A 13,308-nucleotide genomic window follows, 5' to 3' on the forward strand; every position below is an offset into this window, starting at 1 on the left:
CAGTGCCAACTGGGGCGCCGGAGTCGACGGCACAAGGTCTTGCTGCTTGGAAGTTAAGTCCTTCCTCTGAGGCACTTGTGGGGGCATCGGGGACGTTGACCGGTGGCTGGGGATCTCCGGTACCAAGGGTCTCTAGCACCAGAGTCCTTCCTCGATACCAATTCGCAGACTGACGCCGGGGCACCCTGCATCAAGCTCAGGCCTAGGACTTGGTGGTCAGGTGCCGCTGGACTGAGTGTGGCTTCTATTAACAGCTGCTTCCAACAGAAGTCGTGTTCCTTCCTAGTCCTGGGCTTGAAGGCCTTACAAATCTTGCTGCGCTCAGACTCACATGCCTCCCCAAGACACCTCAAGCATGAGTCGTGAGGGTCACTATTGGGCACAGGCTTCTTGCATACACTGCAAGATTTAAATCCCACTCTCCAAGTCTATTCTAACTAGAGATAAACTATGAACTAACTACAAAACAAAAACTGCGTAGGACTAAGTAATAGCTATGGGAACACTTGCAAGCAAGTGAAACAGTCCCAACGCTACTACGGATGGTAAGAAGGAACTGAAGGGGATCGGGTCGGCAGGGTCATATATTGAGCACCATGAGGGCGCCACTCCAGGGGGCTCCCTAGCCGACCGACGGGAGCGGCTGAGGGAAAAAAGTTTCCGACAATCGTGCACACAGCGCGCGCACACCTGATTGGAATCGACATGAACAATCACTCGAATCACAAGACCATACCACTACCACGAACACGGCCCAGTACTTGCATGATATTAGCTCACAGATGGACAACAAGTTGAAGCTGAACCTGAGCAGGACAGGGAGGATGCTCACAGGCAGAGGAAACCATTCAAGAGCTTGCAGCCACAGTGCAGTTTCCTTCAGTTGAAGGCACACACCCACAACTGAGTATTTCAGTCAATATCTTAGCACTACCCTGATCCCTCACTGACACAGAGCTCTCACATAGCAGCATTCACGAGTAATGCTTTCTAGTAATTTGAGGATGATAGACTCCAGCCCATCCTGAGTGATAACGACCTGGGCCTCAGCTATTCACGCTGTCGCCGCTTCCTGGCTGCACTACAGCAATGCAGTATGCCTGGTCATGCAGCCTTCACCACTTAGGAAATTCCAGCTAGTACAGAACTCTGAAGTCTCTCTTCAGCAATGCAGGCTTTTGTGAACACATGAAATTTATCCTCTATTCTCTACACTGGCTGCCCATAGAACACCAAATCAAGTTCAAAGCCTCTGTCCTTATCTTCAAGGCACTCCACGGCCAGATATCTAAAAGGCCACCTAAACCTCCAGGTGGAAGACTGGTCAACAACTTTACTCCACTGGCACAATGGAACTCTCTATGGTCAGGTAAAACCTATCTGTGTGGGAGATAGTGCTTTCTCAGGGGCTAGCCTGAGACAGTTTCTGGGGAGAATTCAATGCACAAAGGACCATTACAAACCTCACCAGCGGGTGCTCCAAGTGCAAGATGTATTTCTTTGATATACCTTCATGAACACTTTGCAGTACTTTAAGCAAGTGTACACATTTTGCATGAATGCACACATCTAAAACCTACCAAAACAAGATACTTCACTGTGCACACTTCTCCCCTTAGGGAGAGAATGACCCATGTGTAACAGAAGTCTGTCATGTCACTTTTAATGCACTACTAGAAAATGCTCATACTCCAATGATGAGTGCTGTGTAACAACTGACAGAGCAGAAATAAAGAGAGGGAGTTCCATAGTCCTACTGGACTCTTGGTACCTCAGGAAAAGGGCTAATTGTAGTATGGCCATCCAATTCATAAATGAGAAAGTCCCAAAATTTAAAGGTGAAGTAACAGAGAAGTTGGTCAGACAGCAAGAAGAAATTCACTTGTGAAATCTCCTTTTCACCCACCTTCCTGGAACCTGCTGAGCTCAATGTACAATAGTATTTGCAATGAGATTGTTACAAACTGAAGTCAGAGTTGCTTAACTGAAAAGTCAATTTGTGCTGGGCTATAAATTAGCTTGAGATAAGTTTATCATATTGCTAAATCCTGGGTTCAAATGCATCCAGCTAGGATCAAGAACAGGTTTTTATGTAGACTGACTTCTTTACAATCAAGCTGATTAAACGAAGCTTCAAGAGAATGTCAATGCATTTGACTCTGGAAGAGTTCATACCGTGTACATTCTTTGGGGGACTTTGGAGGATTAACAGATGCTATGCTAAAATATTGGCCAACAATTCACAGGAAAGATCCAATTTCTTAGAAAAACTGGCCAAACCAAGTTCCCTAGCAAATGGCTGTGTACTAAGTTTGTGCAAGTCAGAGATACCCATTACAATACTGAACAGAGCAGTACTCAGAGCAACTCCACCACCTCACATATCCCACAACTATAGAATGTATTCTTTGCATCAGAATTTAGCTGCAGAATCTCACCTCTTTTAAATTATGATACTATCTCTGCAGCTGTAAGGGCTAACCTTTAAAATACAAACCAAGCGTAAACAGAGGCAATAATGCTTGCTTGTCTGCGCCTGAAACAAGCTCAGACGGACAATGTCCCATTCATCAAGGCCCTCTGGACACAAATGATTCTGCAGCAGAGAAGATTTCGCATTTTCCCCCAATGTAAAGAACTCAGCATTTTAAAAACTGAATGGGTCATTCTGCTGCAGCCAGGCACCTCAGTTCTCTCTACTATACTAGGCCCTACCTGCAGCTCCCATTTGTTCTCCACAAGAGAGTTAATTGAATTATAGTCCATACTTCCTGCATTGCACCATGGAATCCAGTAACAGAGGGTTAGATAGCCAAAGTTGGAGTTTAACTTGCAGCCAGAGAGAAGGGGAGCCAGAAGCTTAGGCTGGCAAGCTGGACTGCCTAGAGCAGCGTTTCTCAAATGCAGCCACCATGGGCTTTTCTTGTGGCCACAGCCTCCTGTGGTGTAACTGGGGGGAGAGCAGCAGCCCTACCCCCTCCATAGTGCTCCTGGATGCACAGCCTTGCTGGAAGCCCGAGCAACCAACACCAAGGGTTGTGCAGACCGTGAGTTCCCCATCTTTCCAGGGGAGGTGGGGCTCAGGATTTGGGCTTCAGCCCAGTGGTGGTGGGAAAGCAGGATCTGGTTGCGAGGCTTTGGGCTCCAGCCCCAGGGCTTCAGGCTCGGCAACCCTCCCTGGCCAGTGCCCCTGACATCTTCCCCTATCCAAGGCTTACTTTGTCCCCAGACTTCCTAGGGCTGAGTAAGTCTACTGTGAAAAGTGATACTTGTAGGTTTGTCAATATCACTTTTCACAGTAGATTTCCTAGCTATCAATAAATAAATTACAATGATTTGGACATGTATATATGCATATTTGTTTTTCCGAAAGCTACTTGAGTATTTTAGTAAAAAAAGTGAGCACAGCCACCAGCAAGAGTTGGTGGCCACACTCTGAGGCCACCAAATAATTTGTCCTGAGAACCTCTGGCCTACAGAGCAGCATATCAATTGAGGCCTGGGAAATCAGGTAGATAAGCCACTGAAGTCTACTGCAAGCTCCCTTTCTTCCCCAACATTTAGCATTTTAGGTCAGTGAATATTTTCTTCTATGAGCTACAGATCTGTGTTTCTGTGGGTGTTTCTCTGGTAATGAGGGAATAGGAATAAAGTGTATTTGAGAGCAGTAGAATAAATTAATTACCACCATGGAATTTTAAGAATTGTTCCTGCAATGACACTGGACCCTGCTCATGCTTAGCAGTGAAGAACAGGAAACAAACAAGGACCTTGTAACTTAATACCAGGACCAAAGATACATACATACTTGGAAACTTTCACCCCTTAGTCCAGCAAGAATCAAACTGTAAAAGGAACATGTGCATATCAAGTTTACTTTGTTTAAAAGAGAGAAATGCCAAGCCCTGGCAGTCATTAAAAGGAGTAGTTATTTTTAGAGCAGTTTTATTACTGTCACCATGTATCAAGGAGGAAATGCAGAGTGAAGTATTTACTACTTACTTGTCCTGCATATTGTCCAAATTTCTTCCTGAGTCCGGTAGCCAATCCAGCAAGGCATTTGGCAGCCAAAGCAACCAACATGACATTTGTGTCCTTTCCAACAACCTGCAAAGGATGGACAACATTACAGGTAAACAGGCCGGATTTCAGAGAATCAGAAGTAGTCTAGGCAGAGGGCTACGGGCATTGAAAGGATGGCCAAAGCAGTTATACAAGCAGCAACAGTGAATTTATCCAAAGTTAAGAGTGAAGCAGTTACTTGGGGTACCAACTCAAACTGGGCCAGATAATTTCATTCAATCCCAGAAGGATATTACATCACTGTCCTGGTACACTGAAGCAACATTTATCGTTCAAATCAGTGAACTGCAATATAGTCCTGACCAGTCAATGAAGTTCCTGGGGGAGTTCTGCCCCACTGTGCAATGCCGAATGTATGCAGAATTAACAAGCCGTACAGAATTTCATTTTCTCCCATGGAATTGGTGCGGCAGAGCGCTGGACCCAGCAGAGCCCAGCTCTCCAGCTTGTAAATACAAGACACTAAGCGGGGGATTTGGGGCGGGGGGGGGGGGGGAAGAGGAGGGAAAGGAGAGAGCTGGAGGGTTCCAGGCAGCTGCACTTCCCAGTACATCTTGAAGGAAGGAGGTGGTGTGCAGGAAACACCATACAAGCCCTGGAGCCAACATCAGGCTGTTTCTCAATGCAGCTATCTGAGACGGGAGAGGCAGAGTTCTCCCCCAAGATGTGCCCAGCTGGCATGTGAGGCACACTAAGATTGAGGCGCCCAACAAAAGCGTAACAGAGAAACAGGAAGAGAAGGTTACTCATCTTGCAGTAAATGAGGTTCTTCGAGATGTGTGTCCCTGTGCTGTTGATTGGAGATCTTCGGTAGCAGTGCCTGATCGGGACGCATGCACTCAACTGCTTTCTTGCGGTCTCATTAGAGTCTGCTTGAGTCCCCCCCTCAGTTCCTTCTCTACCGCGGAAATGTGAGAATAGTATTCCAAAGTAATGGGGAGGAGGGCAGGGAGAGGAGCACCCACAGGGACACACATCTCAAAGAACCTCAGTTACTGCAAGGTGAGTAACCTCTTCCTCTTCTTCAAGTGCTGTCCCTGTAGGTGCTCCACTCCAGGTGAATATGAAGCAGTACCCACTATGGCTGGTGGGACTTGGAGTTGCAGCAGCGATGACTGTACTGCGTGACTTACTATGGTGTCTGCCATGGTATCCTGTGTGATAGCATAATGTCTGGCAAATGTGTGGTCAGACATCCACATGGCTACCTTGCAGATATCAGTAACAGGTATATTATGGAGGAAGGCAACAGATGTTGACATCGCCGAGTAGAATGAGTACTGACACCCTTGGGTGGTTGGACATTCTGAGTCCAGTAACAGAATCTGATGCAGTCAGAGATCCACTTGGAAAGTCGTTGCTTAGAGATAGCCGCACCCTTCCATCTCTTGGTAGCGGAGACAAATAGCCGAGGGGATTTACAGAATGGGTTGGGATAGAATGCAGGTAAGTATATTGGTTGATTAAGGTGGAAGGTAGACACCACCTTAGGGAGAAATTTAGGGTGGGGTCGCAAAGTAACTATCTTTAGAGAAGGTTGTGTAGGGAGGGTAGGCCATCAAGGGACTTATTTCCCCTACTCTCCTTGCTGATGTTTTGGCAACCAAGAAAGCTACTTTCATAAACATGTGGAGAAGGGATCAGGGAGCTAAGGGCTTGAAGGGAGGTTTCATAAGACTGCGAAGAGCTAGGTTGAGATTCCAGGCGGCTGCCGATAGATGAATCTCAGGATAGAGATTTTGCAGGCCCGTGAGAAAGCATTTTATTGTGGGGTGGGCAAAGAGTGAATATCCATCCAGCAAATCATGGAACGTGGTGAGGGCCACGAGGTGTACTTTGATGGAAAAAGCGAGAGCCCATCCTGTTTTAGTTTCAAAAAGTAGTCTAGGATGTTAGGGAGGGTCACTGTGTGTGGCATCAAGCGTTTATGGGAGCACCACACAGAGAAGCGTTTCCACTTTTGCAGGTAAAGTCTTATGAGTGGAGTCTCTTCTACTATGCAGGAGGACATACCGGACTTGCTCAGAACAGGCTAGTTCATGCATTTGGAACCATGAAGGAACCACACAGTCAGCTGGAGTTTCTGGGGCTGTGGACGAAGAAGCTGGCCGTTGTCCTTAGAAAGCAGATCTGGTCTGTTGGGGAGAGTCCGTGGAGGACGGATGGACATGCATAGCAGATAAGGATACCATGTCTGTCTTGGCCAAGCCAGGGAAATAAGTATGACCCGGGCCTTGTAGTCTCTGATTTTGCGTAGAACCCTGTGTATCAGAGGGACTGGTGGAAAGGCGTACATGAGGGAGTTGTTCCACGGAATGAGGAACGTCTCTCCTAGGGATGCAGTCCCAAGTCCCACTGTGGAGCAAAACAGGTGGCATTTGCGATTCTGGGTTGTGGCAGAGGTCTATCGATGGGGTGAAGAGCTGTCGTAGTATCGTGGGAAGTATTTCCCATGCATGTTCTTTGGAGAAGTGTCTGCTGAGTGTGTCGACAGCAGTGTTGCGACATCCGGGTAGGTATGAAGTGGTAATTTCTATGTGGTGTTGTATGCACCAATTCCATAACTGGATGGCCTCCATGTATAGGGAGTGCGATCATGCTCCCCCGGTCTGTTGATGTAAAACATACATGGTATATTGTCCGTTAGGACCGGGATAGATTTGTTCTTTATGAGGGGGAGAAAGTGAAGGCAGGCGTGTCTGACTGTTCTGAGCTCTAGGAGATTTACATGCAGATGTGGTCTGACAGGGACTAGCGGCCCTGTGCTGCATGTCCCCCCAGGTGCGCTCCCCAAGCAATCAGGGAAGCGTCCATGGTGAGCATGCATGCCGGAGAGGGTTGATGGAAGGGAACTCCCATGTAGAGGTTCTCTGGTCTTGCCCACCATTGTAGGGAAGCTAGTATGTTCGCTGGAGGAGTTAACATCATACAGAAGCTGTGTCTGCTGGGTTTGTAGTGGGAGTTAAGCCAACCCTGAAGACATCTCATGTGCAGCCTGGCATACTTGACCACAAAAGTGATGGCTGCCATGTGACCAAGGAGCTATAGGCAAATTCTTGCCTGTATCCTGGGACGAATGGAGAGTGTGCGTATGAGATGTGTAATAGCGAGGAATCTGTTGTGTGGGAGCGAGGCTCTGGCTTGAATTGAGTCCAGGTGAGATCCAATGAACTTGACCCGCTGTGTGGATGTCAGGGTGAATTTTTTGAACTTTATTTGCAGACCTAAGCTGTGGAAGAGCGAGACGGCGAAATGGGTAGCTCGTAATGTCTCGTCGTACGAGGTGCCTTTGATGAGGCAATTGTCTAGGTAGGGGAAAAGTATGATTCCATGTCTGCAGAGGTGGGCAACGACTACGGCTAGGATCTTGGAGAATACTCCCAGTGCTGTGGAGAGTCTGAAAGGGAGTACCCTGTATTGAAAATGGTCATGTCCGAGTGTGAATCGCAGGAAGTGTCTGTGTGCTGGATGAATGGACATGTAAAGGTAGGCGTCATGTAGGTCGAGGGCTGTGAACAAGTTCCCTTGTTCCAGCGCGGGTATTATTGTGCCCAATGTTACCATCTTGAATTTCTGTACACGTGCAAATTTGTTTAGTCGGCGTAGGTCTAGTATAGGCCTCCATCCCCCACTCTTCTTTTGGTTCAGAAAGTAGTGGGAGAAGAACACTTCCCCAAATGTTGTATCAGCACAGGTTCTACTGCATCTAGCTGCAGAAGATGAGCCACTTCTATGTGAAGTAGGTGCTCGTGTGAGGGGTCCCTGAAGAGGGATGGAGTAACCAGACTGAACTATTACCAAGACCCAACAGTCTTGTGTGATCTGCTGCCAGGCATGGTGGAAAACCTGGAGGCGGTGGCCAAACAGGCGGTGGAGTCAAGGGGTGATTGCACTGACCCTCAAACACTTCAAAATTGTTGTTTGTTTCCCGATGGGTGGGAGGTAGCTAGTTGCACCTGATTTTGTCTGCACTTAGGAGGTCTAGCGCGATTCCTGGCTATATAGCATGGTCTGGGCTGTGGCCGGTGATATTGTTGAGCGCGTGGCCTCTAATCAGGTTCATATCCTTGTCTCCTGGGAAGGGACGGGTAGATGCCCAGGGTTGCTCTGGAGTCTTTCATAGTATGAAGGACTTCATTGTTTTTTTTGGGGGGGGGGAGCTTATCTTTATCAAAGGGGAGGTCCTCCACTGTGGTCTGCAGGTTTTTGGGGACACTGGATGCAGACAGCCAGGAAGATCTGCGCATAACACTGCAGTTGCAGTAGTGCGGGCTGCTGTGTCCGCCATATCCAGAGATGCTTGTAGGGCTACCCTGTAGACCAATGGGCCCTTGACAAGGACTGACTTAAAGTCTGCTCTCCTGTCCTCTGGGATATGGGCGGTAAAATCAAAGAGTTTATTGTAATTGTCAAAATCATAGCTTGCAAGTAGGATGGAATGTTTGCAATTCAGAATTGCAAAGCAGAGGAGATATAGACCTTGCAGCCCAAGAGGTCAAGGCATTTGAAGTCCTTGTCTTGTGGGGTGGCCCGGTAGTGCAGCTCTTTCGTCCTGTGTGCCACTGCATCCACCACAAGAGAATTCAGTTGTGGATGGGAAAATACGAAGAAGTCTACATCCTTAGCAGGAACATAATATTTACGTTCAGCCTTTTTGCAAGTTGGTGGGATAGAGGATGGGGTCTGCCAAAGGGTGTCAGCTGGTTCTAGGAGTGCTTCATTTCTCCTCTAAAGGGATGTCCTGGCTGAGTGCCACCCTCTTGAAAAGTTCCTAGAATTGCTTAAAGTCATCCAGGTTCTGTGGAGGCAGAGACATGAGGGCTCCGTCTGGAGCTGATGGAGAGTTAGGAGTTGGTGAATCAGGGTATGGTTCATAGCCCACCTCTTTGGTGGGGGAGGGGGGGAGGGTTCAGGTGCTCTAGAAGTAGATGGAGCTGGAGATAGGGGCACAGAAAAAGCTTGTGGTCTGGTGGAAGAATCATGAGGGTGAGTGGCAGCAGAAGCCGGCCAAGGGTACCACTGAGGCCAAGGCATGGGATAAGAGAAGTTAGATTCTTGCCCATGGGGGGAGGGCAAAGTAAGGAAACTGAGGCTGGTGCTTGTGAGCTGTGACCTGAGGTGTAAATCGTTCCAGTGGAGGATGAGAGGCAGGTGGGGAAAACTCAACCTGCTGCTGCATATCGGGCTCGCTGTCAGTGAAAGTAGCCAAGTCAGGTGGGGAGAGTGGCTGGTCAAAGAGTAAGCACTGTGTGTCAAGGAGCGGAGAATCAGCCTCAGGAGCCACTGAGATGTCATCCTGATTTAAGAATTGCTACTGCTCCCTGGGCTGTGATCCTGCTGAACGTGATATCCCACTGAGCTCAGAAGCTTGTACTGACTTCTGTTTTGCTTTCGCCAGTGCCGCGGGCCGTTTGTAGGCACCCTGCGGGAGGTCCGCTCCTGCTGCTGGAGTGGTAGGCAGGCTCGGTGCGGACGTTCTTGTTGGCACCGGGGCAGAATGCACTGTCAGCATCGGGTCTATTTTTGGTGCCGAGGGGACCTTCCCACTACGGGAAGTCGGGTCCCTGCCTCTGCGCGCCGTGGGAGCCGTGGCTGAGGTGCTGGGACAGCAGGAGGTGCCTGCCTTCGGTGCTGTCAGCACTGAGGGTAAGGATCTCGAAGGAGACCCTTTCCATGCAGAGACTTTCAAAAGGGTAGACTGTTGGTCTTCCTGCCTCTTCACCAGGGAGGGTGAATCCATGTTCCCAATCCGTTCGGACCTGACCAGGGACCGTGAGGGAGAGGGTTTGCTATTGCCCATCTCCATAGGTGGCTGTAGGGATTTCTCCATCATGAGCATTCTCAGCCGCAGGTCCCTGTCAAGACAAACCCTGGTTTTCAGGCTGGTACAGTGGACACACTTGGCAGGGACTTGTCTCGTCACGGCACTTCACACAGCATGAATGTCTGTCAGACCGTGGTATAGACTCTTGACAGGAGGCACATTTCTTAAATCCTGAAGACCCTGGCATTATTGCACTAGGAATGTCAGGGGAGTGTCTCAACAGGAGACAAACTTGAGGAAAAAGAAGTGGGTTTTTTTGGTTTGTTTTTTAAACTAGGTAACTATTCTAAAGGAAGGGAAATAACTGGGATGTTTCTAACTATTTCTGTGTCTTTGTACTTGTTTCCTTCAGTGACCAGGGAAGAGGTTCAGCACTGCCCTGAGTCCCGTCTTCAGCTGAGGACAGTTGAGAAGGAACTGAGGGGGGTGCGGGACGCGGGCGCTCAGGCAGACTAACGAGACAGCAGTTGAGCGCGAGTGTCATGACAAGGCACTGCTACCAAAGATCTCCAACCAACAGCAGTGGGACGCACCATCACCTGGAGTGGAGCACCCACAGGGACAGCACTTGAAGAACTGGGTTGTTATAGGGGTTTAACACTTCTCCTGGGAGAAACTTTTTTGTTCTCTTGTACTGTTACAGACATACTTGCTGACAGGTATTTTGAAATAAAATTACCAAAATAATTGAAACTGGTGGGATTATATTGTATTATTTTGACAAAGAAAATACGCAGAATTTTATAATATTGTGCACAGAAATTAATTTTTTGGTGCAGAATTCCCTGAGTATTAAATGGCTATGTACCACAGTTTGAGATTGCCATCTTCTGCTCAGAAAGTTTTAAGATGTTAGTGCAAGTTATGCCTTGCGTCTGGACTCAAAAGGGTCATTTGGTGGCTTCTACCACAGGCCCAAAACTCAATGAAGTGGGCATACACACTCACAGGTGTGTGTACATTTTACACAGTGCATGACAGACCCAAACTCAAAGGCAATCAGAAACCAGATTCTACTCTCTCCAATTGAGTGTGCATCAGATTGTGAGTATGTACTGGGGGGGTGGAGGGGCAGGGTGTTAGTAGTGATTGATCTCAAATGAGTACATTTCAGAACAGCCTTTAAAGGGATTTATTTAGTCAGGCACACTGTTACTGGCAAACTTGAAAATCTCAGTCAGGAAGCCATATGGATTTCTGATGGAAGAATAAGTCAAGAGCTGGATGAGAAGTCTTCCCCATTTTGCAGAACTATACTTTAATCAATACAGACTAGAATTAATTTAAGACTAGGTGTTCGGATGGCAAGCTAAACAGGTATGTTGAAAGCATACATCTAAATGCATGTACATATTACACGTTTACAATGTAGTGCTATTTGTGTGTCTAAAAATGGCAGTTTTTAGAAGAGCTGCAGGTTGTGGAGGTAGCATTCTTCTCTATTTGGACTTGTGAAATCCCAAACAGGCAGCCAAAGCCCTAGAAAACTGCAGTCCCCCAAGGGAGAGTTGAGTAGGGAAAGGATTTTGCATGCTGCTCGCCCAAAAATCAGATTTGAAAGTTAGAATGTAATACAATCAAGCGAAAGCATTAAATTAACACTATTTTTGCACCTTCATAAGCAGACCATTTGGTCTGAAGGTGGAAGGAATATGACCAATCCCTGGAGACTTGTGGAAAAGGCTAGGAACATAGGTTCTAGACCACTGGTCCGATCCAGTGTGGCAATTCCTATCTCCAACAGTAGGCTGCACCACCTGCTTCAAAGGAAGGTGCAAGAAGCCTGCAGTAGGAAGTTGTGCAATAACCTACCTGCAGTGTATCTTCCTAATCCCCATCAGAGGTTCTCCTTTTTCTCTCAAGAATGCGGTTTATAGCCCTTCCATATTTTTATTTTAAATCTTTACTATAAGAACTCTGAATATTCTTGTTATTTGTATAACCATCCAATCCTTTTCCAAATCCAGTTAAGCTTTTAGCCTCTGATGTTAAATAGCAATGTGTTCTACAGGCTGTGTGCCGCGTAAAAAGGTTTGCTATCTTTCAATTTCACTGAGCACCTCTTGTTCGTATTACAACAGCAGCATCCAATCTATCTTCTCTACACCAAGCTATTTTGAATCTCTTTATCCTATTCCCTTTTATTTGCCTCAAATGCAAACAAACATTCCAAAATATCTTCCACTCTTCATTGGTATGTTTTCCATGACTAATCATTCATTGTACAACTCCAAATCGCTCTAATTCTCCTATATTTTTTGAGAAAGGGTGACCAGAACTGAACACAGTATTCAAGGTGAGAGCATACCACTGATTTATATAATTATATTTTCAGTATTTTTCTCCATCCCATTTTTTCTAAACTGCTCTTAAGTACCTGCAGGAAGAGACACATACCCAAATGTATTATTGGAGGAAAGGTCTTCTCAAATAGTATGAGAATCCAACAGACTACAGTTCCCAATGTTCAACAAGACAGAAACAAGCCAAAATAATTTAAGCACCACCCTATTGGGTGGGTGTGTTCATCAAAGTTATAATGTTGAGAGTAATTTGGACACAGGCATAGTGCCAGTATTTGGTCTTATGACCAGTGGTGGCCTTTCAGACATTAAAATCTAATCTTCTGGCATTAAGCAGTTAACTACTGCAATATAACAATGCAAAATACATATGACTGGTACAGCTATTTTTACCTTCTTAAGAACTTTCACCAAGTCTGCATAGTCCCCTGCTTCCAGTCTGGGATTCTTCACCAGCATCTCAACAGCTTCCAGAGCTTCTTTCCTCTCTTGCCACTTTTTGGCTTCCTGCAAAGCAAAGCACTCTACATTTGTGTACACTAGACACCTAACAGCTCTAGGAAGGCTCACTCTAGACAGACTGTAGACTCTAGAGCCTAAGTTTGTCCCAAGAAATTCAAGTACGCTTAGTATCCTCGTATACGCTAAGCTTGGTGGTTACAGCTAGCCATTGGAATGCACTCTCACATTTCAGTTTCCATCTTGCTTTTTGATTTTACAGCTATTTATGCAGATTAGACAGCCTATATCTTGCAAACCAGCTCCCTATTATTCATGTAGCAGTACTGCCTATTTGCAGGATGTAGGTCAGTCTTAAAGTCGATCAGCCCTCACCTCTCAATATTGCAGAGTTAGTGGTTTAAACTTACTATTTTGTCATAGAAGTCTTTGGGAAGTTTGGAAAGAATCTCCACAGCTTCCAGTAGCTCATAAGCATCCACCTGTGGGACAACCTCATCCCCATCATCTCCTCCTGCAGGCCAAGATTGGAAAGATTAGTGGAGGTATGCAAGCTTAGCATAGAGGCTTGTCATGTCAGTCAAATTTCATTTTACACATTCCCATGCTCCCTTCATCAAAGACAAGAGGGGAAGTGGA

General features: G+C 46.7%; 1 protein-coding gene across 9 annotated transcripts in view; it reads right to left on the bottom strand.

Moving 5' to 3' along the window:
* The window catches only part of CKAP5 (cytoskeleton associated protein 5), a 100,038-nt gene that overhangs the window by 60,838 nt on the left and 25,892 nt on the right, over positions 1–13,308 (bottom strand). For all 9 annotated transcript variants that reach the window (XR_012159412.2, XM_073348198.2, XM_073348196.2 and 6 more), the window contains 3 exons: positions 13,080–13,183; positions 12,604–12,717; positions 4,003–4,107 (listed from right to left, as the gene is read on the bottom strand). Coding sequence is in view for 8 of the 9 variants with exons in the window: in XM_073348198.2 (XP_073204299.2) it covers positions 4,003–4,107; positions 12,604–12,717; positions 13,080–13,183 (323 nt within the window). In the remaining variant the exon portion in view is untranslated. The remainder of the gene's footprint in view (positions 1–4,002; positions 4,108–12,603; positions 12,718–13,079; positions 13,184–13,308) is intronic.

This window comes from Lepidochelys kempii, chromosome 6 (assembly GCF_965140285.1).
Source record: "Lepidochelys kempii isolate rLepKem1 chromosome 6, rLepKem1.hap1, whole genome shotgun sequence".
Lineage (NCBI taxonomy): Eukaryota > Metazoa > Chordata > Testudines > Cheloniidae > Lepidochelys > Lepidochelys kempii.